At 41.9% G+C, this 25763-nt stretch overlaps 1 protein-coding gene across 1 annotated transcript; it reads right to left on the bottom strand.

The window, feature by feature from the left end:
• Positions 1 to 15156: 15156 nt before the first annotated feature.
• LOC114661788 (beta-2-microglobulin-like) lies at positions 15157 to 25525 on the bottom strand. The gene is made up of 4 exons (XM_028814988.2): positions 25358 to 25525; positions 19237 to 19515; positions 17179 to 17207; positions 15157 to 15876 (listed from the first exon to the last, which is right to left on the bottom strand). The coding sequence occupies exons 1-3, from the start codon at positions 25419 to 25421 to the stop codon at positions 17194 to 17196; spliced, it is 357 nt and encodes a 118-aa protein (XP_028670821.1). The 5' UTR covers positions 25422 to 25525; the 3' UTR covers positions 15157 to 15876; positions 17179 to 17193.
• Positions 25526 to 25763: the final 238 nt, after the last annotated feature.

Here is a 25763-nt window from a genome sequence, read left to right as displayed (position 1 = left end):
GAATGTATATAATTAAATTAATAATATTTGCATCTAACATTAAAACATTTAAGTATAAACGTAATACATAAATCATGAAGCAAATACGCACTGAATCATAGAATTAATGTAGAATCAACACAAAGGAATTAAGAAAATAATAAAGACATAGTTTATAAACTTAAACAGTGACCTTATTTTAACAAAACACTACTTGAGCAAGTACAAGCCGAATTTGAATGCCTTCTTAAAAGACAAGTTGAAAAGAAAACAATACAAAAACGAGGCCAAAGTTTTGGTTAACAATTTGGCAGAGCATATGAGACACAGACGTGTCAAAGTGAAAATGAAACGATCGAGACGACTGTTGACTTTGAATGCGCCGATAAAGACTGATTTGATTAAAAGAATAAGCATCTCTTAAACGGGCATACATTAAAACTTGTGTTAAAATTCTGCAGTTGTTCATCGCCAACAACGACTTAATAGACTCTGCACAATTGTTTTTCAACTGGTGCGCCGTGGAAATAACAGTATAATGCCCTCGCGTCCTGACCTGAGACAGACACACACTCCTTAGGTGGTCGAGACCTGCCTGCAGAGGACGGAACTGCCTGGAGAAGCCGACATAAAAACTCTTTGTCCGCCGTTTTACCGACCCAGCACTTAGAGGGTACTTTATCACCCAGGAGGCGTGTCAGGGGTCCATTTCCCTGAATAATAATAATTCTTTATTTATTTGTCACATACATAGTTATACAGGACAACACGCAGTGAAATTAATCTTTTCACATACCCCTTGGGGTCAGAGCACAGTGTCAGCCATTGTATAGCGCCCCTGGAGCAATTGAAGGTTAAGGGTCTTGCTCAAGGGCCCAGCAGAGTAGCATCTCTTTTGGCAGTGACAGGGATTTGAACCGGCAACCTTTGGGATGCCAGCGCAGATCCTAAACCTCAGAGCCACCACTCCGCCCAGCAACTCCACACAGGGATGACCCGGGAAGCGAACCCGGGTCTCCTTACTGCAAGGCAGCAGCACTACCACTGGATGCTTGTTCACCAGCGATGGCGTGTTCTCTATGCCAGCCTTCATTACGTCATTTACGACCAATTCTAAGCCAACTCACGGAAAGCTTGGTTACATTATTTAGCGCATACAATATGTGACATGCATTGATTCGATCTTTTTACAAAAACATGAAATCAAAAAATAGAGCATAGTTTTTACCTTCGCTACTTTTCTGCATTGCACCAGGGCTGCAATAAACTCCCCTACACCTGTGTCAGTACAAATACATCAAGAAAATGAACACCGGTGCTAGTACTGACATGTGACGTACCGTTTTCAACCGCGTAATACAAAATGAAAACAGTATTTCATAAAGGTTCTAAAGGTAGTATAAATACAGTACTGGATGTGTCTGTACCTGTTTAGGTACACACTTAACTTAGTTGTGTTATTGTTTCATAATGTAAAAAAAATGACATGAAAATGCCATCCTGACCAAAGCGATCACCTTGTTGCCAGCCTGGGTGCGACAGTTTCTTTTTAACACCTTAAACAGGTCATATTAATCACAAAAATGAACATGTTAACTTTCACAAGCCTTATACTGTATATATATATATATATATATATATATATATATATATATATATATATATATATATATATATATATATATATATATATATATATATATATATATATATATACACATATATACAGTGCATCCAGAAAGTATTCACAGCGCATCACTTTTTCCACATTTTGTTATGTTACAACCTTATTCCAAAATGGATTAAATTCATTTTTTTCCTCAGAATTCTACACACAACACCCCATAATGACAACGTGAAAAAAGTTTACTTGAGGTTTTTGCAAATTTATTAAAAATAAAAAATTTGAGAAAGCACATGTACATAAGTATTCACCGCCTTTGCCATGAAGCTCAAAATTGAGCTCAGGTGCATCCTGTTTCCCCTGATCATCCTTGAGATGTTTCTGCAGCTTCATTGGAGTCCACCTGTGGTAAATTCAGTTGACTGGACCTGATTTGGAAAGGCACACACCTGTCTATAGAAGGTCCCACAGTCGACAGTTCATGTCAGAGCACAAACCAAGCATGAAGTCAAAGGAATTGTCTGTAGACCTCCGAGACAGAATTGTCTCGAGGCACAAATCTGGGGAAGGTTACAGAAAAAATTCTGCTGTTATGAAGGTCCCAATGAGCACAGTGGCCTCCATCATCCATAAGTGGAAGAAGTTCGAAACCACCAGGACTCTTCATAGAGCTGGCCGGCCATCTAAACTGAGCGATCGGGGGAGAAGGGCCTTAGTCAGGGAGGTGACCAAGAACCAGATAGTCACTCTGTCAGAGCTCCAGAGGTCCTCTGTGGAGAGAGGAGAACCTTCCAGAAGGACAACCATATACATATATACAGTTCATCTGGAAAGTATTCACAGCGCATCACTTTTTCCACATTTTGTTATGTTACAGCCTTATTCCAGAATGGATTAAGTTCATTTTTTTTCCTCAGAATTCTACACACAACACCCCATAATGACAATGTGAAAAACATTTACTTGAGATTATTGCAGATTTATTAAAAATAAAAAAATTGAGAAAGCACATGTACATAAGTGTTCACAGCCTTTGCCATGAAGCTCAAAATTGAGCTCAGGTGCATCCTGTTTCCCCTGATCATCCTTGAGATGTTTCTGCAGGTTCATAGGAGTCCACCTGTGGTAAATTCAGTTGACTGGACATGATTTGGAAAGCCGTCCCCCACGGCTCCGCCCGCATAGTAGTGAAACAGGACAAACTTTAAAAATCAATAAACAAAAAGGTATCGCTAGCTAAGCAGAGGCAAGGTGCGCTCCAGAACACAGAGACAGTAGAGCGACTCCCCACTCCTGACGTCACACGTCCCCCTCCCCTCGGCACACAGTCTCTGTCTCGAATTAGTGCGAATATATCGCTCCTGCAAGAAAACTTTCTTTGCGCGATGAGAGAAGTTGCAGAATTAACCGGAATGTTCAAGCAAGTTCTAGAAAAAAAAACCCGAACCCAAATCCGTTACGTAGTTCTCCCCTTCGCTATAGCTAAGCGGATGTAAGATACACTCCGAGGCTGGCGAGAGAGTGAGGAGGGCCCTGCGCCTGCTCCACTCCACTCAGCCGTTGCGTCTGTCTTGGATTCGCGTAAAGAAATCTGTAACACAAGCTAACTATGATTCTTAGCGCGATGAGAGAAGGTCGCCAAATCAACCGGAATGTTCCAGCAAATTATAGAAATTAGGGAAAATCCATTAAGTAGTTCTCTCGTGAAAAACGGACAGTCAGACTGACAGACATTGGATTTTATATAGAGAGATACAGTATATACTGAATCCTTAAGCTCTCCATTTTAATCCACCAGCCTATGGTAGCTTACAATGATGGTGACCATCTAATGATAATCAGTCAACACTATAACTATAAATATAGTTATTGAAATAAACTGATAAGCTTAATATAACCACAAAATCCAATGCAACTAAAGTAAAATGATTAGCTTGAACATTTGCCCACAATTCCTATTTACTGTATTATTAGAATATTAGAACAATCTACACAAGAACAGGCCATTCAGCCCAACAAAGCTCGCCCAGTCCTAGCCACTTACTGTAATTCTGTCAAAGTAACACCAAGAGTTTGTCCCTAAAGTCCTGCTGTGGTCCAAGTGTCTGTGGTTCTCTGTGTAAAGAAAAACTTACAAGTAAATTTCGCACAAACATTTGAAACAAGTCTCTTGATGAACTCATTTTAAAGTCGCAGTCTCGATGCCCTGGACTAATACCCTTCATAATTTTAAACACTTCAATCATGTCTCCTCTTCATCTTCTTTTGCTTGAACTGACCTTACTCTAACTAACTCATGCAATATAATTATCCAATCAATGCACAAGGGACGTTCAGAAAGTTTACACACTTTTTTTTTTAACTATTTATTAAGAATTTCAAAAATAAATGACGTCACTTTTCTACATCGTCACCTTCCTTTGCGGAGCAATTTTCCCAGTCACATGACACTCTCAGACACGACCGATTACTCCTCCTCCTCCTCCCCCCTTCACTGTATCCAACAAACATATAAAAGTGTGGAAACTTTTTGAATGTCCCCACCCCTATATATATTATGGGGTGCCAAACATTGCATTTTTTAATACATAAAGTCAAATTCTGATTATATAAAGTCAACTTCAACTATATAAATCCAGATGCTGACTTTAACATTGTGGTCATTTCAATGAACGTTTCCTTTTTAAATGACATTCCATTTTCAAACCGGCTTACTCCAGTTCAGGGTTGCTATTCCAGCAGGTGGGTTTCTTGAATGATAGAGTCAAAATTTCAAATGGAGATAAGCAGCTCGTCCCACCAGCCAGGAGCTCCACATAAAAATAATCTGGACTGAGATATGACGCCATGAAGGAGTCACATCACCAGACGCCATTCATCAGCAGATCTGAGTGGCCCTCACAAGTGTCTCCACATACGTAGGGGCAGACCCACTGACTACTCTGTAGGTAAGCATCAAGGCCTTGAACTTAATACATGCTGCAACAGGAAGCCAGTGTAGTGACTTGAAGGGAGGAGTGACACGTGACCTCTCAGCTGGATGAACTCATTCGGTTGCATTTTGAATCATCTGCAGTGTCTTGGTGACACAGGCCGGTGCTCCTGACAGCAGACAGTTGCAGTAGTCCAGACAGACTACCAGTCCGTATTCTGTCAGCTACGGTCTGACCTTGTGGATGTTTCGTACAGAGTGAATGAAAAAGACCAAGAGAGACCATAGCAGCATGATCCTCAAAGGAGAGATGGTCATGGATCACCACTGCAAGGCTGCAAACCAACTTGGCAGGTGTTAGTGATAATGAGCCAAGCACAACAGAGATGGGGTGCTGAAGAGATGGATGAGCTGGGATTAACAAGAAAGTCCGTCTTTGCCACTTTGACCTGGAGATGGTGTTCCTTCAGCCGGGTTACAGTATCAGTGAGACGTGCAAAGATTCAAGCTGAGGTCCTCAGGAGGAACAACAGGTACAGCGTTGTGTCATCAGCAGAGCATTGATATGAGAAGCTTTGGGCCTGGTTGATGGGGCCCAGTGAAGAGAAGAGGAGAGGGAGAGTTAGGGATTTTCATTTTTTTTAACCCGCCCCCTGCTTGCTTCACTCGCCCACCCCCGGGTTTGGTTAACCGATATACAATTTTAAGAGATTGATATTTTCATTAGAATTGCATTATTTTCACTTTTACTTTAAAACTTTAGTAAAAACAATATTTGGAATTAACTTTTCTTCAAGATCGCTTTGAATTTTGATTCCGTGTTTGGACTTTCATCTTGACAACGCAATGTATAACTGCCCGTGAATGAATATAGTTTCTTTCTCTCTATTAAATAAAACAACTTTTTCAAATGTTTGTCCATGCTCTTTCCTCGTCGCTTAGTAGTTGACGTGTCATCTAGAACAGGGGTCGCCAAGTCCGGTCCTGGAAGACCACCGTGGCTGCAGGTTTTCATTCTAACCCTTTTTTTAATGAGTGCCCTGTTTGTGCTACTAATTAATGTCTTGTGAATTAATTTTAATTGAATTGCTTTTTTAAGATTTGTTCCCCTGAATTTCTTCCTCGTTCCTCTGAATTGCTTCATTTCTTTCCTTAAATGGCACCCAAACAGAAATGAAATGCGAAGTGAGGGTGCCAAGGGAAGACCAACGAAGTCAGGGCCTCAAACTCCAACCAGTTGCTTAATGAGATGATGATTCTTGTCGTTAATTAAACCCGTTCTTTAATTCTGTGGCTTGTTGTTGCTCTCCTTGTGTATTGGTAGACATTTCTGAAATTATTGATTTTCTCTTTTCTAAGAGCAGCACTGGTCAAATGTTTTGTGGACCTGAGAAGACCAACATTCCTAAGACCTTCATTTTTCTTTATTTTCAGGTATTGTATGATGGACACCAGTTGTTTTGGCTCATTTTGTATCTCGTTATTGTTTGGCTGCTAATTAAGGAAAAAGAAACAATTAAGGGGTCTGAGTCTTCAAGAGCAAGTCAGATAAAATGAATTCAAAAGAAGTTAATTAGCAGAAAAAGCAGGTCACTCATTAAGAAAAGGGTTAGAATGAAAACCTGCAGCCACGGTGGTCCTCCAGGACCGGACTTGGCGACCCCTGTTCTAGAACGTATAAAATTATTGTCCTGATAAAATTTATAAGAGCTTGACAAAAGCATTCACACGACTGAGGTTAGATGACTGCGGTCTTGTTTGAACATAGTTGTAGGTATGGCATGAATTGAAAGAATCTCATGGCAAAAATCTCACATGACTTCATGCCGTACCAACATTTTTGAAATCTTTCAATTGTCGCTGGCAACACGAATTAGACGATCTACAAGTCTCCGACTTAAAAGTTTAAATCCGAACAATATATTCGATCTCTTTTCACTGTTCCGTTATTTCACCGAGTAATAATTTCTGTTTGTTTGCACTGATGTGATCTTTATTATATTTTTTTTTTTTTGTGAGACTTTCGAATTTTCCTACTTGCATTATCTCTAACCTGCTCTGCATGTGTATCTCGCCAACGTTTTTGAATTCTTTATGACTTTCTTCTTTGTCATCTTCTCTTTGTCTTTTATTTCCGGCCCCGGGCATGGACTCGTCTCGCAGGATGTGCAAGTGTCTCTCCGAGAAAATCCCGTCTCGTCTCTTTCCAAGATTTTTTTTTTTTATAATAGAGAGATACATTTTTTAAACAGCCTTCTATTTTGGGGAAAACCAGCCAGTACTCGATTTGTCCATCAGATGGCAGAGATTTTCAAGGAAAAAAAAATCTAGCTTTCTACAGTTCTTTTCTATGTTCTGGCCTGCTTTTCAAATTTGCTTGTTTCCTTTCTTGGAAAAAGCCTCCACGATCCTGAAATTGATCACATGGGATCAGAAAATGGATTAACAGAATTCCATATATTCGTTTACTGAATTCACCTACGCAGTCACTGAAAATAAATAGCAGAAAATCTGTCCGATATTATCAAGTACCAGTAACGGCATACTGCATGATAACATGCAGTGAACCCACTTGACATGAGCATTCAGAGTTTTCATCCTCTTTCTCTGTATGTTTATCATTCATTTGCTCAGAGGTTGATGCGCTTGTTGCTTCCTGAGAAGCTCTTCTTTTCTCCACCATAGCGTCCGGCTGCTTCTCTTATTTTGTCGGCATCTTTTCGCATTAAAACTGATTAAGATAGATTTTGTGTTGCAATTACTTAGTACGTTTTTCTTAATTTTTCACTTAAGCTGGCACTTAAGTGTTCAATCTGCTAAAGAATGATTAAAGATATGAAGAGTTGGGGGAAGTGACCACGAAGGTGGTAGGGAATGAGAACGATGCATGTACGCATGCACCGCACGGCCGCCCTGCTACGTGCTGCCGAGAGTTGATTCTACAATAAAATAAAAATAAAAAGAGGAATAAAAATCATCACCCTGAAAGTGGATAGTAGACATCACGTAGTATATGTGTACCAAATTTCAGGTCAATAGGTGAAACGGTTTGCGAGCTACAGATGATTTAAAATCCTGGACAGACAAACGAACAGCCACTGTAGGGTATCTTTATATATAATCTTCATTTGGATCTTGATCTTTGTTTGTCCGCGAATTCACTGCCTTGTGTGGTGTTCCTGCTGTGTTCAGTAGAGGGCAGTAGTGATGGGAGAGGAAGTGAGGGGGAGGATCGTTGGATGAGGTTGGAGTGTGGTGATCCATTTTACTAACCGAGAATGCTAAACCGGATGATGGACGCAGGCACATCCGGCAATGGGCCGTAGCTGCAAAAAGACGTACTGCGCAGGCGCAAAAAGAGTCCGCGAGAGTCGGCTGAGGAGCCGAGAAAGGCGGACAAAAGAGGGCGAGAGAGGCGGATGAGGAGAAAGGCGGACAAAAGAGGGCGAGAGAGGCGGATGAGGGTCCGCGAGAGGCGCAGGCGCAAAAAGAGTCCGCGAGAGTGGGAGAAAGGCGGACAAAAGAGGGCGACAAAAGCGGATGAGGGGCCACGAGAGGCGGACAAGACCACAGAAAAAAGGAGTGAGCACATACAAAAAGGAGTCACAGAAATGAGGCGCAACAAGCACCGAAAAAAGGAAAAGGCACATAAAAAAGTAGTCAAACGCGGGCAAAGCACGAAACACATTACACACGAAACTAAACACACCAAAAAAAAAGAACAGACGAGCGCACAACAGCAAGGCACAACCACACACCCCCACACCCTACAGGCACGGGACGGGACACACACCAAGAGGGGGATTCAACAAGCCCATGGAAGACAAAAAAAAAGAACACAAAACCGCCCCACAGACCCTACAAGCAAGGGACGGGACACACACAAAGAGGGGGATTCAAACAAGACACAGGAACACAAAAAGAAAGAAGACGCTCGCGCAACAACAATCCCCCCCACACATCCATAAGAAGTGACACCCAAAGCCACATATTCTAAAGTGAACGTCGACACCTTCACACTAGGCAGCATAGGTGTCGGCATAGGTGTCAGCATAGGTGGATGTCCTTTCAATAAAGCACTATTAACCGTTCAATTGCAGAAAAGGATACATATTAACAGTGAGTGCGATCCTCCTTATTACTTATCCATATTTTGCATGCTAAGAAAGAAACAAGTCATGAATACACGGTCACGGGTACAAAATGATTCGGAAAGGATAACGGGAACAAACACACGAACACGAAAGGAACAAGAAAATAGATGGCGGCGCATAAAACGCGCTTCTGAAACACCGGGAGAAAAAATGTCTCGGATCAAAAAACGCAAAGCACAAGTGACACCGTTACAGAGACGTGCCCAAATGGACAGACACAATGAACGTTGACGCATTCAGCGCGCGTGTCAAAGTGCTGCATCGAAAGAAGCACGATTTCAAACCGAAAGAGCTCGCGTATCAGACATACAAAAAAGGGAGCGAAGAGACAGAATAAATGAACGGAGACGTGAACAACGCGCAAATGAACTGACAGAAAAAAAAAAGCAAGACGCGTAAAGCACCAAGCTCAAGAAAACGCCTTCAATAAGGAATCCACTATTGAGGAAAATTCATTGGGATTAATGAATGTCATTTGCAATCATTGTCATTCACTTAACTTCACAGAAGAAACAACTGGCAATACAAGTAATGAATTTACACGTTGTTGTCAAAAAGGTCAGATTAGACTGCCTCCTTTACATTCATATCCTGAATATCTAAAGAAGCTTCTAACTAACGATGTGCCTGAAAGTAAAAACTTTATGAACTGCATTAGATCCTACAATAGTTCATTTGCTTTTGCATCTACTGGAGTACATATCAGGCCACCAAAAGGCAATGGCCCGTACTGCTTTCGCATATATGGACAAATATTGCATCGCATTGGAACAGTGCACCCTGAAACAAATCAAGAACGCAAATATGCACAAATCTACATCCTAGATCCAGATGAGGCAATCTATCAATGAATGAACCTTCCTGAAAACAAACAATGCACAGAGCTTATAATGAGAAACGTCACTCATGTCATAAACAATCACCCATTAGCTAAGTCTATAAAAATGCTACATGAAGTTGAAAAGGAGGCAAATACAAAAGCAAATGCAGAAGGTATAGCGGCAACTACATTTGCTTTGGTCTTGATAAAGGACAAAGAACAAGATCCAAGACGATACAATCTGCCCGTCGTTAATGAAGTGGCAATTGTCTTTCAAAGTAAAGATGGTAAGCCTCCATTTCACAGAGATATTGTTCTACATTTACGTCCTGATAAAAACAACACACCTACATTCCAACGCATAGACATTTGCTTTACGCTTCTTGATACTTTATTTGTTATTTCTGTGCGCATCATCCAAAGCTGCACACTATTCTATATCTAATTCATACATCTCACTCTTTGTCATGTCCCAACGCCAGGGGTTGGCGAGCGAAGCGAGCAGGGGGCGGAGCCCCCTAGTTAAAGAGAAGTGAACTAAAGGAGACTACGTGCTGTTTGTACTGGCTGAATACACAACACCTTGGTTGTTACTTTTGTTTACAAACACTGTCGACACCACTCTTTGTGTTTAGATCTGGCATCGACACCACTCTTTGTGTTTAAATCTGGTGTTGACACCACTCTTTGTGTTTAGATCTGGCGTCGACACCACTCTTTGTGTTTAGATCTGGCGTCGACACCACTCTTTGTGTTTACATCTGGCGTCGACACCACTCTTTGTGTTTAGATCTGGCGTCGACACCACTCTTTGTGTTTAGATCTGGCGTCGACACCACTCTTTGTGTTTACATCTGGCGTCGACACCACTCTTTGTGTTTAGATCTGGCGTCGACACCACTCTTTGTGTTTAGATCTGGCGTCGACACCACTCTTTGTGTTTAAATCTGGCGTCGACACCACTCTTTGTGTTTACATCTGGCGTCGACACCACTCTTTGTGTTTAGATCTGGCGTCGACACCACTCTTTGTGTTTAGATCTGGCGTCGACACCACTCTTTGTGTTTAAATCTGGCGTCGACACCACTCTTTGTGTTTAGATCTGGCGTCGACACCACTCTTTGTGTTTAAATCTGGTGTTGACACCACTCTTTGTGTTTAGATCTGGCGTCGACACCACTCTTTGTGTTTAGATCTGGCGTCGACACCACTCTTTGTGTTTAAATCTGGCGTCGACACCACTCTTTGTGTTTAGATCTGGCGTCGACACCACTCTTTGTGTTTACATCTGGCGTCGACACCACTCTTTGTGTTTAGATCTGGTGTTGACACCTGCTTCGTTGTCGAGACTGTGGTTTTTTGTGTTTCTATCCACCGTCGTTGGCAGCACTTCGTCCAAATCGAATGTTCACCCACTTCTTGGAGTCGGCAGTCAGAGTATATAAGTCGGACACACTTCTGTGATTTTCCATCAGTGGGTGTTTGGAGTTCAAGAAAGAAGCATTGGTTCTTCCTTACTCTTTGGATTGCCACAAAGCAACCTGCGAGATTGGAGAAAGGTTGAGAAGAGATTGTGAGAGGAAACGACAGAGTCGTGAAAACGAGACGGACTGTGAACAGAGAGAAGCAGAAATGCTCCACCACCACATAATTACTATTCGGACAGTGATTCCGAGTAGGCCGTTCCTATCGAATCAATGTCCAAGGGTTTCGTTTTGTAATTTTGTTTCCCTTATAAAAAATCATAATGCTGTGCGACGAAGGGCCCAGTTCACGACTGGCAGCCACATTTCAACAGGGAGCCTTTCACAGACAACTTTAACATGCGCAACGTAGTTGGGCGCACATGGCAAGTTATATAAAAAGACCAGTAACGGCGTATTGCACGATAACGTGCAGTGAACACACTTGACCTGCGCATTCTTAGTTTTCCTCCTCTTTCTCTGTACGTTTAGCATTCATTTGCTCAGAGATTGATGTGCTTGCTCCTTCCTGAGCAGCTCTTCTTTTCTAAACCCTAGCGGCCCGCTGCTTGTCTTATATCGTCGGCATCTTTTCGCATTAAAACTGATTAAGTTAATTTTTGTGTTGCGATTACAATTTTTCACTTAAGATGCCACTCAAGTCTTCAATCTGCCTCAAGAATGATTAGCGAAGGTGGTAAGGAATGAGAACGGCGCCCATACGCATGCGCTGCACGGCTGCCCTGCTGTGCGCTGCCGAGAGTTGATTTTTACAATAAAATAAAATAAAAATAAAAAGAGTAATAAAACTCATCACCCCGAAATCGGATAGTAGACGTCCCATAGTATATGTGTACCAAATTTCAAGTTAATAGGTGAAACGGTTTGCGAGCTGCAGATGATTTAAAATCCTGGACAGACAAACGACCAGCTCAAGGTAGCATATTACTGTATACAGTATATAAAGATAACAATGTTCTGCAGTACCTGATCTGTCCACTAGATGACAGCGTTGTCTAGCTATGGCCAGTTTTCTTTTGTCGTCCAGTGCTGGGGACTCCTAGAGTGTGGTGAAGCTGGAGCCCCTAACTCAAGGCCCTCTGTTGCCCTAGATGATGCTGTACATGGTGCCCCATCACCCCCTTTGTTTTAAGGGGAATCCTCACTGCCAGACCTCTACGTCGAAATGTGGAGACACAAGAGGGGAGCTAGGAGTGAGCAAGAGTGAAGTATGGATTGTCAGAATACCAAACGGTGGATTTTGAGAAGGTCGAGGGTTGTCATTTCGTGACTTACAGAAATGTCTCAAATAAATGTGTGCTTGAGTGGTTGAGACTTCAGAAAACAACTCGGAACTGGGCCGTCTTTGCAGGCTTTTTAATTAATTGATTGTTTATTTATTGCTCTTAACATTTCTCTAAATTAAAAAAATTCTAATTAGTTTCAGATGTTTCAAACTGAGTTCTCTATTTTAAACCACCAGCCTAACTGGTAGCTTGCAGTGATGGTGACCATCTAATTACAATCAGTCAGCTCTATAAACATAGACATTTTATTTAAGTTATTGAAATAAACTGATGAGCTTAATATAACCACAAAACTCAGTGCAACTGAAGTAAAATAATTAGATTTAAACATTTACCCACAATTCCTATTTATTATGTCATTAGAAAATGAGAACAATCTACACGAGAACAGGCCATTCAGCCCAAAAAAGCTCGCCAGTCCTCTCCATTTCTTCTTCTTCTTCTTTCGGCTGCTCCTGTTAGGGGTCGCCACAGCGGATCATCTATCCGCATATTGATTTGGCAAAATTTTACACTGGATGCCCTTCCTGACGTAACCCTCCCCATTTATGCGGGCTCGGGACCGACTTGAAAAAACACACTGGTTTGTGCATCTGTGGCTGGGTTGCCAGTCCTCTCCACTTAATTCTTCTCAAATAACATCAAGTCGAGTTTTGAAGGTCTCTAAAGTTCTACTGTCTACTTGGTCATTTATTCCAAGTGTCTTAGGTTCTCTGTGTGAAGAAAAACTCCCAAATGTTTGTGTGAAATTTACTCGTAACAACTCTCCAATGGTGTCTGCCCCTGTGTTCTTGATGAAGTCACCGTCTCGATCCACTGGACTAATTCCCTTCATAATTTTAACCGTTTCAGTCAGGTCTTCTCTTAATGTTCTTTTGCTCACACTGAAATCTTCTTTATCTCGAGCTGTACTAATCCTCACTGACATATGCAAATAATGCAATATAATTATCCAATCGATGCACCACCTCAGAGAATTGTTCCGGTGAAAGGCGGACTATAGAGAACTTTTATACAGGGAGATTCACTCGAAAGAGACCCCCATTATTCTGTAATAACTCTCACTAGGATGAAGCAATCTGAATGAAACAACATGCAATATCCTCCTCAGTATATGGAGGTTCGAAGAAGCCGGGATGTGCCTGCGTCGGAACGATGAGGTAGGCGCCGGACAGCTGTCGTGACCTTTAACCTCCATTTGCAACTTCTGGGTGCCTACCGCTCGTACCCCTTCACTCAGTCACTCGACTGCTCATCAGGATGGTGGTGTACAGTATTGAGCAGCACATCTTCCCTACTGGGTCACCAATTCATTTAAGCAATGTCAGAATCAACTGGATGATCGTGAGTTAATGGAAGGTTACTTCCAGCAAGATGGAGCAAACCTGTCACACATCAGTAAGGAACACACCAGAAATTGAGTCCTTCTTCGGTAGCACGGTCATTTCAAAGGGGCTTTGGCCAACATGGTTGCCGGATCCGACACCACCAGACTTCTTCCTTTGGGGTACGCTCAAAGGAAAAGTCTAATCGGAACAAACCTCACACTGTGGAAGATTTGAAAGGAAAACATCCAACTTGAAATTGCTGCTATTCCCCCACCTGAGATGCTGATACGTTCAGGAACATGGAGCACCGCGTCGAAATGTGTCTGGCAGAAAACGGAAACCACTTCCAGCATCGCATGTAATGCAATCGATTACACACTCGTCGAGGTAGAGAGCGGATTGTTTGGGTTCAGATTGCTTCTTCCTATCGGGAGTTACAACAGAATATTCAGGGCCTCTTCTGAGTGAATCTCCCATATCACATAGATGGTGGTGACCAACAGAGAACGGTAATTGCCGAGTTATACCGTTTTTTTGTAACTTCAGTCTGTTTCGGAGACAATTACAGTTTGATATTCACTCTTTAGCGATGCATTCATGAGCGGTAGTCCTAACCAACGTGCAGACCAAATGAAATGTTAGGCCATATTGTAAAAGCTGTCGACTGTAAATCGAGGGGCTATATAATGCACTAGTGAGACCACATCTGGAGTGTTGTGTACAGTTCTGGTCACCACGCTACAAGAAAGACATAACAGCACTTGAAGCTGTGAAGAGAAGATCAAACAAATACATCCCAGGACTTGAGGACGTGTCCTACTGTGACAGACTCTGAGAATAAAACTGAGGAAGACTGTGTGAGGACCTAACCCAGGTCTTCAAAATCCTCAAAAGCATTAAGTAGATCCAGAAGAATTTGTTCAAGTTAACGGTGAATCGCATACTCCAGTGAATGGAAAGGAGAACTTCACTTAGGACAGCAGTGGGAATCTGGAACAAACTACCAAGACATGGAGTTGAAGCAGACACCTTGAAACTGAGATATGTGGACAGCCGAGCTCTTAGCTAAACAAATCAGTGACTAGTGGTGTGAATGGCCGCCTCTCCAAATAAAAGAGAATATAAAAACGAGACAGAAAGATGTGACCTCTGAAGAGTCATTTTATTGGTAAGGACATACTTACAGTACTATTTGCAAGTTTTCACAAATCTTAACATTTACTGAAAATTATTCTCACTGTATTATGTTCAGAAACATATTGATTTCATTTTAAAAGTACTTAATAGTCCCCTAATTTGGAAACAGAAAACAAAGACATCCCTTCACTCCAAATTACTGGGGGCTTCAGGTTCTTTATACAAATAAAAACCCCCCTGCACTACAGCTCCTTGGCTATCGGCTAACAAGGACAATTACAAACTCGTTACAAAATTTTATACTTTTTACATCAAGTGCTTGAGAAAGGCACACACCTTTTCCTCCATTATGATTTTATTCAATTTATTGTGGGATTCACTAAATCTTTTTTATTGTGCAATTTAAAAAACAAAAGGAGGAAATAATTCAGAGTTACTAAACAGTAAAAACATATTGCTTGGGGGTCTATGCTGTATTTTTATTCTTTTCTTAGGTTTTTATGTCAAACATTTCTTTTAAAGGTTGTTTTTAAATGTTTTTGTGCATTTGCACCTCCACAATCAGAACTTTCAAACAACTATAATGACTCACTTTGAAAAACAATATATTCATCTTAACTGAACTACTACCACAATTTATTTTAAAGAAAAAATCAAGAAATTCTCTCCTTTCACCTACGAGCAAAGTTTATACCCAGTGGATAAATACGAGCCTCGGCCAGCAGGGACCCCGGTGCCACCTCAAGCTGTCTAGCTAGGAATTACTCAAGCCCCGCCCACTTGAACAGTCAGGTATCTGATTGGACAAATCAGTTCTTCATTCCCTGACTGGCAGACTGGCAGGGTGCAGACCGGCTGGATGGAGCTGGCTGCTTTTCCACCTCTCACCTCTAGAGGCGCTCCAGGCTCCCACCATCTCGGCTCTCTTGGGTGGTAGTTCTGCAGTGCAGATGTCAGACGCAAAACATTTCAAGCAAAAACAAAGAAAGTACTAAAAAAAAGAAGCCATTCCAATCTTATGGAGAAGAGAAAGAAGTTATAATAAATGACCAGATTATTGATAGCTATTGATAATTTGAAAAAGTGAAGTTCAAGCAGTTCATCAAAATCAGATTGAAGATCTTCTTCTTAACTGTGGAAATAAAAAAACAAGACAGTAATTAGGGCTTATCCTCAGTATGTGGCAACTATGCTTAGAAATGATTCACAGAAACTTGACAAAGAAAGGAAAAACACAGGCAACATGCAGAAGGGCTCCTTTACTGAAGGATGATGGGAGTATCTAAGCTGACCAATGACGGCACAGATTGAAGTGAATGTCACATGACTAGCGAGTTAGGATGTAAAACAAAAAAGAGAGGTTGTGAAATGAATGGCAAAACTGTAAAGGAGCTGCACATTTGTTACAAAGGCCATGTGGTATTAGAGAATTTCTGTCATAGCCTTCATTTACATTACCGTATATACGCGTGGATAAGTCGGGTTTGATTTTACAGTATAATTTCAGGTATTTTATAAATGTTGGTCGTATGTCGAATGTGGAACACTCATACTATCGGTCCAAGAGATTACGATATGCTAACGCCCACCTGAGAGAGTAACCACGGAGCACACGGCCTTTTGTTTCTGTGTATTGTCCCTACGTGACCGCACGGTAATACCCGCACTATTCCGAAATAACGTTTGCACTGATTTGTGTTTTTTTGTATCTCACACCCTCATACACCTCTATCGTAAGAGCATCCCTTATTTACGATGGAGCGCTCGATCAGAAGAAAATATGAAGCTGGTTTTAAATTAAACGTCATTGAAGTAGCGAAAAAAATTGGTAACAAAAAAAATGCAAAAAAATTCGATGTGTCTGAGAAACTGATGCAAGATTGGAGGAGGCAAGAAGATGTAACAAATAAAATTAAGTGTTGCAATTTCGAACGGGCGTATAAGTCAGGGTCGGATTTTATGATTGATTTTTCGGGTTTCAAGACCCGACTTATACGAGAGTATATACGGTATTTTAGTGAGTTGGCCGCAGTTGGCGGTGTGCTCCCATAATTGTGATATACATGGCCACGTAAAAAGGGAGGGGGGGGGGGGGCAGAAATTTCTGCTGAACTGCTGCCAGCTGCTGACCCTTCGTACAGAGCCAGTGCACTGGCTATCAGAAAAAGGGGCGAGCACACCTGCATCGGTAGACTACCACTTGGTCGGTAGAGTAGACATGCCCAGTGATTATCAGTCATTTAAACTGACTTTGTTAGCAACGCAATCAGCAAATCTGAAACTAGAAGTTGCATAAGGTGACGTCAACTTTAGCAGATCTGAAAATTTCCACTGTGGGTTAGTTAGTCACCTCTGAGGGCTTTTAAATCATCTGGGGGGTGCTTTATGTTATAACAGACTAAAATCTCCACAATATATAGAAATCAATACATACCTAATAGGGGTCTCCTTACATATCAGGCTCTGCAAATGAAAAAGCAGAAAATCCAAGTTAGAGAAAGACATGGAGGAAGGACACAACTGTATGACAGCAACCACACACCTGCTCCTAGTGGACTGCATAAAACTCTGCACAAACAACAATTCTGCACTCCTCAGGCTTCATTTATTTCAGACATGCAACACCAACAGAATAACTACCATATGTCATTGTAAATAGTCTAAAATTATATCATACAGTGAGAAAGCAGGAGAATCAAACCCTGGATGCTGGATTAATCAGGTAGCAGTGCCACACACTGTGCCACAGCACTGCCCACATTAGTAAACACATTCCATTCAATTCATTTACAGAAGGGTGAAGCCTGTCCCAGCAACATCAGGTGTAAGGCAGGAAAAAGTCTGGAACTTTGCAAAGTGCAAAGCAGAGCCCACTCATGCTCACAACTACATACTGTGCAACCTGCACAGTGAACCTAACACACCCATCTTTGAAGATGTGCTTAGAAGATCCATGCTGACACAGGGAGAAGGTTGAATCTCCACACAGGCAGTGATTGGATGTTTAGGATTTGACCCCATAATCTATAAAGTTCAGTTTAGAAGGCTGTGGGATCAAACTTTCCACCCGTCTTTGGGCCTTGGGGGATACAGTTAAGAGAAGGCCGTTCACTACACTTCTTCAAAGAATAAGGAATTTTACATAAGAGGCTTTTCTAGACATCCTAGAAGAAAACTAACCAGCTGGAGACACACAAGGTCAGCCAAATAGCAATGAACAAAGAATGACAGCACAGCCAGGCTTAAAAGCTGAGCAGGGACAAATGGTGGGCAGGCCAAGCAGTGACACAAAGAACTGCATGACAGGTGGCCGGTCAACTCCAAAAGGACCAAGTGTGTGGAAATGGAGAGGCAGACACATCCAAAACAACATTCAAACACCACACACACACATACACACACACAGTGGTTGCACCCATCATCTAGGAGCTCCATTAGGTATCGTGCTGCACAATACTTTACATTCCAGTAAGATTCTGTTTTTCGAAGATGGTTTATTCATGAAAACAAACTTCATACAAAATGAGAATAAGCTGAGCTGCTGAAGAGGTGGATAGTCTCTATGTACAAACCCCAAAACCTAAAGCATTGAGGCCTGTGAAATAAATCAGAGTTTGACTTATGGTGGTGTGAGGTTAACCACAACAGAAGAGAGGAGGATGAGCATAAAATATAACCATACCATATAATACCAGGGGAACAGAACAATCCAACCAGAAATGTCCTGCTGTGCCAGTGGGTCTTGGCATACACCCCTTATTAGTCCTCCAGATTATATGGTATGCAATAAAGTACCTCGTTCGACTTCTCTGCTTCTCAATTATATATATATACTGTATATTACATATATTATATATCTGTATACTTATATATACACACACATATATATACACTAGTATATACACAGTACTGTATATGTATAAATCTTATCATCTTCATCTCAAACTACTTTTCCTGGCTAGCGTTGCCTTGGCAGGAGGACAAGCAACAAGTCCAGACCTCTCTGTCCACATCTACAGGTTCCAGCTCTTCTTGGAGAATTCCCAGGTCTTCCCAAGCCAGCTGAGAGATATAATTCCTCTAGCGCTTCCTGGTGGGGAGTGCCCAGAGTAGTTCCAGGGAGAGCTCCCCAGGGGTGGCGCCCTTACAACATACCCAAACCCCCTGAACTGTCTCTCCATCGCTCTCTCTGTGTACGCAGACATTATGAAGTGCCTCCCTCAATCTCGCTGCTCAGCTCAAGTGTTAGTCCCACTTCATTGTCCCCATTTTCTCATCATTTTCAGGTTTGGCTAAACTCCTTGGTCCAATCCTTAACAAAACAGTTTGAACTTTTAGCATTTTCACCACCTTTCAAAACAAGAATCGTGACCAGGTTAAGTACCCCCCTACGACCAGGCAAATGCAAAGCAAACAACTTTAAATGGCTACCCCAGGCGATCATAATTTGGCTGCCACAAAGAAGTGCTCAGCTTTAAAAGGAGATATTCACCCCATGTGTACATTGAAGGACCCGTAAGGGTGCTGTGATCCACCGCACAGGAGTAAATGTCGCCCTTCTGGGGTGTGAAAGGGACGGTCTGCATCAGGAAGAAGTCCCAGGTCCTCTTGAAGGCCAAGTCAGAGGTCTTGGTTCCGGGAATTTTCACGTCATTTTTGTACAGCTGAACTTTAACATTGGGAGGGTGGAAATCACTGACATAGCAGATGAGAACATTCTCCTGCCCGTACACACCTGGATTTCTGGTGTAGATCTGCACTTTTGGTTTAGCTGAAATACACACAAAAAATAAAAAGTCATGGATAATTAGATGCAACCTGAGACCAAGACCTGGCAAACCCTCCCATGTATCAGTCCACCACGGCAGCAAAATCAACTTCTCCACTTGTTTATTTTCAGAATAAAATTTATTTAGCTAGCGTTCAAAACTTCCACATTTTTCAGACATCCAATGAGGCAAATTTCTAATGATGTGACACGTAATGAGTCGACAGAATCCCATAATCTCGGAGACATTAGTGGGGCTGCTAAAACGGAACACGTAATTGCTGAAATCGAATCATCAAACAGTACATTTGTTCCTTTTGTTGCATTATAAACTAATGTTTATTACAATAATAACTAAAATAGACCAAACGTGATGAAAGCACAAACAAAACAGATTTGGATGTTGTGGGAGCAAATGGGCTGTTGATATGGCTGTCCAATTCCAGATTAGTCCACAGGTATCAGTAATACAAAGTCTGCCCAGTTACGTGAGACATCATCAGAACAACGGGAATTTTGAAATCATATAATCGTTAATTAACAGGTTTGATTTAATCATATTTTATTCACGAAAACAGACTTAAAAGTTGCAACAAACCAAAAAATGTTTGGAAAATTAAAGCGTCAGGAGCTTGTGACACCTGAAATTCGAGTTCTTTTGACTTGTCCATTAAATACGGAAAATAAACGTTAACTTTTCACTGTTCACCTGCTATTGTCCACTCCATGGACTCTCACAACGGTGAATGACGTTTTCTGACAAGCCTGACTTAAAATTTTCGTCTCGAATTATTCTGGAATTTACAAACGTACATGGTAATAACTTCATAATGTGTCAATTTTTTGCTTTGCACCCTGGCCCACCATAACTTATCGTTTATGGGGGAGGAGCAAAAGCTGTTGATCTCTGGTTTTTGCCGGATCTCGACATTTTAGGGCCCCCTGGTACAGAAGACATCGATATCTCGATGATGGGTGTTTGTCTGTGTGTCACAGATTCTTGAAGTCGGTCTTGAGCTGAAATGGCCGGACGGAAAAAGAGCAAACTGGAAAATTTAGGCCTGTTATGAGATGACGATGTGCTGATTAGTTTTTGAGGCAAATCATGCAAGAGAAAGAGGAACCCTCAAATACCGTAATTCTGCAATTAATCATGAATTCTTCTCACCAATTGCTAGCATATTTTATGATCAGAGAGATCAGCATCAGAGCGATAAATAACTACTGAAATGTTAGAGAAGAGTTTGGGTCACTTGGTTCCCAGGGTGCAAAGCCTACTGACGCTCAAGTCCGAATTTTTAAGGCTGGGTTTCAGTTTGTATACAGAAACAGCAATTTAACAAATTGAATAAATGTAAACAGTGAGATAAATCAGACGGTCCGTGATGAGGATCGCACAAACTATTTTTAAACCCTATGATAAAATCCCCCAAAGCCATCAAAATCCCCCCATTGGTTGTTAACCTGTCGGGAAATTCCTCTAGTGTCAGACACACTTGAATATCAAGCTCTGCGCTGTATATTTTTTATAAATTAAAAGCATGGAAATTTTAGGCTTTCATGTTTTTTTATTTGACATCAAACCACACTGCTGTCCATTGTGAACCACTAGGGGGCGTTGCAGCACCCCAAAGCCCAGGCACCGTTCCAGTTGCCAATAATGAGATTTTTTGCCACAGATACATTTGTACAGATCCACTAATATGACTCTCCCCTTCTCCACTCCACCCCAGTGAGCTTCATTCACCTCCTTTGCCAACTTCACAGGTGAAGCAGACCACCTTCCTTTATGCTAAAACTGGGAGCACGTCCGGTGCTATTACACTGCATCCAGGAAACACTTCCGGGTCAGGCAGAACCTCCCCATGACAGCAGAGTCTGTCTCCCCGTACTGGCACCTAAGGACCCCAACAGGGCTGTCCACCAAAACTACAACCCCCATGAGTCTATACTGGTGATGGTCTCCCAACCAGGACAGGTCCCACTAACCAACTTGGGCGGAATGCCACATACTTCCATTAAAAAGGCCTCCCAGCCCAGTAAACAACCGTCCATTCCTGCTGGGATTCCTGGGGACCCCTGTTGTCTTTTACAGTATTATCCATCCATCCATTATCCAACCCGCTATATCCCAACCACAGGGCCACGGGGGTCCGCTGGAGCCAATACAGGATCATGTGGATCTTAACATTTTAGGATTGTCTCTTACCGTATGTCATTTTGACTATCTTTTAAAAAACAATTGTATTTTGCTGCTTTTTGTCTTTTGATTTCAGTGTCTGCTAGGGTGCGTCCCCTACAGTTCCCAATGGTTACTTTGCTATGCAGTAATTCATTTCACAGACGCCATTTTCTCTCACCAATCGGTAGTATGACTGTTGTTCTTTAATGATGCCCGCCTTCTGCCAAATTGAAAGTACACAAGCCTGGCGAAGATCACGTGAATTCATGGAAAGCACCCGCTGAACTAGCCAGGGCACGTCTTCACCAGGGCAACAATACAAATGAAGAACCAACCGCCACACGGTGACAAAACTGAAACTAAACACCGGTGGGGAGGCAACGCCACTGTGCCATGTCCAACCAGCCTTGACAGCCTCGCAGGAATTAACTTGAAGTGAAGTCAAGCAGTCACATAAAGGGTGTGCCCAGCTGGCAAAGCTGGTAAGCAGAGATGCCTGCCAATTTCTGAGTCAGGGCGAAAGTGAAACTGAGGATTTGAAGAGGGGGAACAAAACACTGAAAAACAAAGTGTATAAAAAAACGTAGTGCAAACTGAAAAATTTCACAGGGCACAAAAGTAAACCACAAGAGTCTCTGAAACGCTCCGGCGCATTCATTTAGAATCTGCAAACAACACTTAAGAAAGAAACAAACAGCCATTTCAAAAAGTGGACATTTTGTTTTAAAATGTCAGCGACTTGGATGAAACAGCCTTGCTGTATTTCCCCTTCTACTTTAAATCTATGAGGCACCCACCTTTGAAGCCCACACCAAAATACAACTGTAGACTCGTGGGGGGGGCACCTCTGTCTTATCTCCATTTTCATCATCATTGTGCCAGATTTCACCCTGGGGATAAATAAAGTTCTATCTATCTACCTGTCTATCGCTCATAATATATTGCCTTTATCTATCTATCTAATCCTACCAACTACGCTAAAATATCCATCTATCTACTGATGATGCTTCCAAAGAAAGGCACAACATTAAAAAGATTATAAAACACTTTGTATTATCTATAAGAATAAATTGGAGTAAGGGCGGCACAGTGGCACAGTGGGTAGCGCTGTTGCCTTGCAGTAAGGGTTCGCTTCCCGGGTCCTCCCTGCGTGGAGTTTGCGTGTTCTCCCCGTGTCTGCGTGGGTTTCCTCCCACACTCCAAAGACATGCAGGTTAGATGCACTGGCGATTCTAAATTGTTGCTTGGTGTGTGCGCCCTGCGGTGGGCTGGTGCCCTGCCCGAGGTTTGCTTCCTGCCTTGCACCCTGTGATGGCTGGGATTGGCTCCAGCAGACCCCCCGTGACCCTGTGGTTATCATGTAGCAGGTTGGATAATGGATGGATAAACTGGAATATTAACGAGAGGCACATATCATGAACACTGACTAACATTTCCTTCTTATCCATAGCAATAAAGTGTAATTTATAAGAAACGTAAACTGTGAAAGGTGCCAAATAAATTAAATGAGATTAACTTTTATTATCCCCAAATACATTAATATAGTGGTCAAATGATTATGTAAGGCACTATATAAGATTAACATACCACATTTCTCTCTAAAAAACCACGATAGGTCTTCCTATGAAAGATGCCATATAATAGTAATAGTCATTAGATAGATAGATAGATAGATAGATAGATAGATAGATAGATAGATAGATAGATAGATAGATAGATAGATAGATAGATAGATAGATAGATAGATAGATAGATAGATAGATAGATAGATAGACATTTTAGCGTAGTTGGCAGGATTAGATAGATAGATAGATAGATAGATAGATAGATAGATAGATAGATAGATAGATAGATAGATAGATAGATAGATAGATAGATAGATAGATAGAACAGGCTATCTATCTATCTATCTAATCCTGCCAACTACGCTAAAATGTCTATCTATCTATCTATCTAATTTGAGCATAGTTGGTAGGATTAGACAGATTTATATAATGGTAGAAAAACTATTGTGTTGTAGAAACACAGAAATTCAATTTTACTGCAGCTGGAAGGATTAGACAGACAGACAGACAGACACTAATCAGGCCCAATAGATATCCAGATTTCTTGCGTTATGCTCTCAGTTGTGTGTCACATCCTCTGAAGGCGTTCGTAGATGTTCCGATGCACACTCGAAAACAATGATGTGGTTTTGGTAGTTTGATTACATGGCCCTGTAGAAGTGTCTTGCTGTTTCTCCAGGCCACCTCTCAGCTCTTAGATGGCAGATAGATGTGAAAGGCACTATATACCACCGCCATGGTGTAACATTCATCTCTTCACACTTTCCTCCTTCCTGCTTTTTAACGCTGCTTCTTATGCCAGGGCACTGTGTGGAGTCTGCATGTTCTTCCTGCGTCCTCCTTCATGTATTCCAGTTTTCCTCCCATATACCCAAAGACGTGCAGGTCAGGGTAACTGGTGGCTTTAAATTGTGCCCGTGTGTGTAGGTGCGAGGGTGTGTCGGGGTGCCCCTGTGATGATCTGGCACCCTGTCCAAGGATTGTTCCTGCCTTTCACTCTTTGCATGTTGGGTGAGGGTGCAGCTTCCCGGTGACCCTGCTCACGATGAAGCAGGTTTAGAAAATGGACGGGTGGGATTTTTGTAATATTTTTACTAGTGCCTCGTAATAGTTCCATTGTGTTTTGCTAACATGTTATGTGTTTTATTTGTTAAACATGCCGAGTGGCCTTTTTGGCCTTGCATGTCAGAACAGAATAAAATATATTATCATTATTATGAACATCTCACTATCTTTTTAATTAGTTATAATTTAATATTACAAGTTTTGTGACTGAGCTCACTTAAAGAAACGCAATATAATTGTGTATAAAGATTTTAATAAACTTGAAGTAAACACGCAACACGTGACCCCCCCCCTTCACACCCATAATGATGTCGGGTTCACAAAATCTGACAGTCGCTCGATGACGTTGGGGAGACCTTCTAGTTCCTTTACTCCAGCGTGACACCTCAGGGGTTCCTCAGACGCTCAGGTGGCACTTGTGCCCCAAGCCTCAGGCCTGAAAGCCAAAACACCCAACCCCCACCAACCGACACGTTGTCACGAAATCCAAGCCACAAGTGTCACCCGCCCCAGGGCGACCGGTATCTTTTATATAAAGATATTTTCTTGTCCTTCTGGATTCCTCTTTTCTGTCAACATTTACAAAGACTCGCTCAGGGCTGTCTCCGAGTGCGCTGCCCAACGCCTCTTAACATCGCATCTCAAAATCGAAAGTAAAGAAAAGCACCGTCACTGGCAATGAAATCCTGACCCAGAGAGAAGTGGCGCGTCTCGGGGCTTAAAGTGTCCTTTCAGGGCTGACAGCCCCTCATTATGTCGTTGTCAGCGAGTGTTTATCATACCTGGACAGGTAGGATGTGCCCCCACTTGAAAATGAGCCCCATGTCTCAATAACAGTCACACGTACCCTAATGTAAAAATCACCCTAATTAAAGCAACAACAACAATAACAGTATTATTGGTAATTAAAGAACAAACTGCTATGAAGACCCGCACCGGCAGCGTGCGAACAGATTGACACACCGCAACCGAAAATACTTGACAATAAAACAGAATTCAGAATAGAGAACAGAAAAAAGAATTAAAGACTTACATTCTTTAGCGCTTACACTGCAGCACACCACGCCAAGCACGACAAAAGCCACCAGGAAATTCATGGCTGAAATAGTTTTGGGGTTTTCAGCAGCACCCACTTGAGAAACGCTCTTCAAGATCAGTTGAAAAGTAATGATGAGGCTGTGCGCTCTTTGGGAATATAATCTGCAGCGAGCCCCGCCCTCATATGATTTTTTCAGCCAATCAGAATGACGTTTCAATCCGTGTCTGGGCAGAATATGCTCGACAGGGTTTGGCTAAGTGACCCTTTCGCTCCTGGCTTTGTATTCCATTTTTGGATGTTGACCCTTTTATTCGCAGGTATTAATCGTTTTCTAAATCGGATAGGATCTTAACCACACCCCAGTCTCTACACACATAACCCCAACTCTGCAACGTAAAAC

This window comes from Erpetoichthys calabaricus, chromosome 12 (assembly GCF_900747795.2).
Source record: "Erpetoichthys calabaricus chromosome 12, fErpCal1.3, whole genome shotgun sequence".
NCBI classification, from domain to species: Eukaryota; Metazoa; Chordata; class Cladistia; order Polypteriformes; family Polypteridae; genus Erpetoichthys; species Erpetoichthys calabaricus.
This window is presented reverse-complemented; position numbering and strand designations above follow the sequence as displayed.

Excerpts from the sequence above, each read along its gene's own strand:
- LOC114661788 (XM_028814988.2), bottom strand. The coding sequence starts at position 25,421 with ATGAATTTCCTGGTGGCTTTTGTCGTGCTTGGCGTGGTGTGCTGCAGT. Across the intron at positions 19,516-25,357 it reads CAGTGTAAGCGCTAAAGAAT|CTAAACCAAAAGTGCAGATC; the intron begins GTAAGTCTTTAA and ends TGTGTATTTCAG.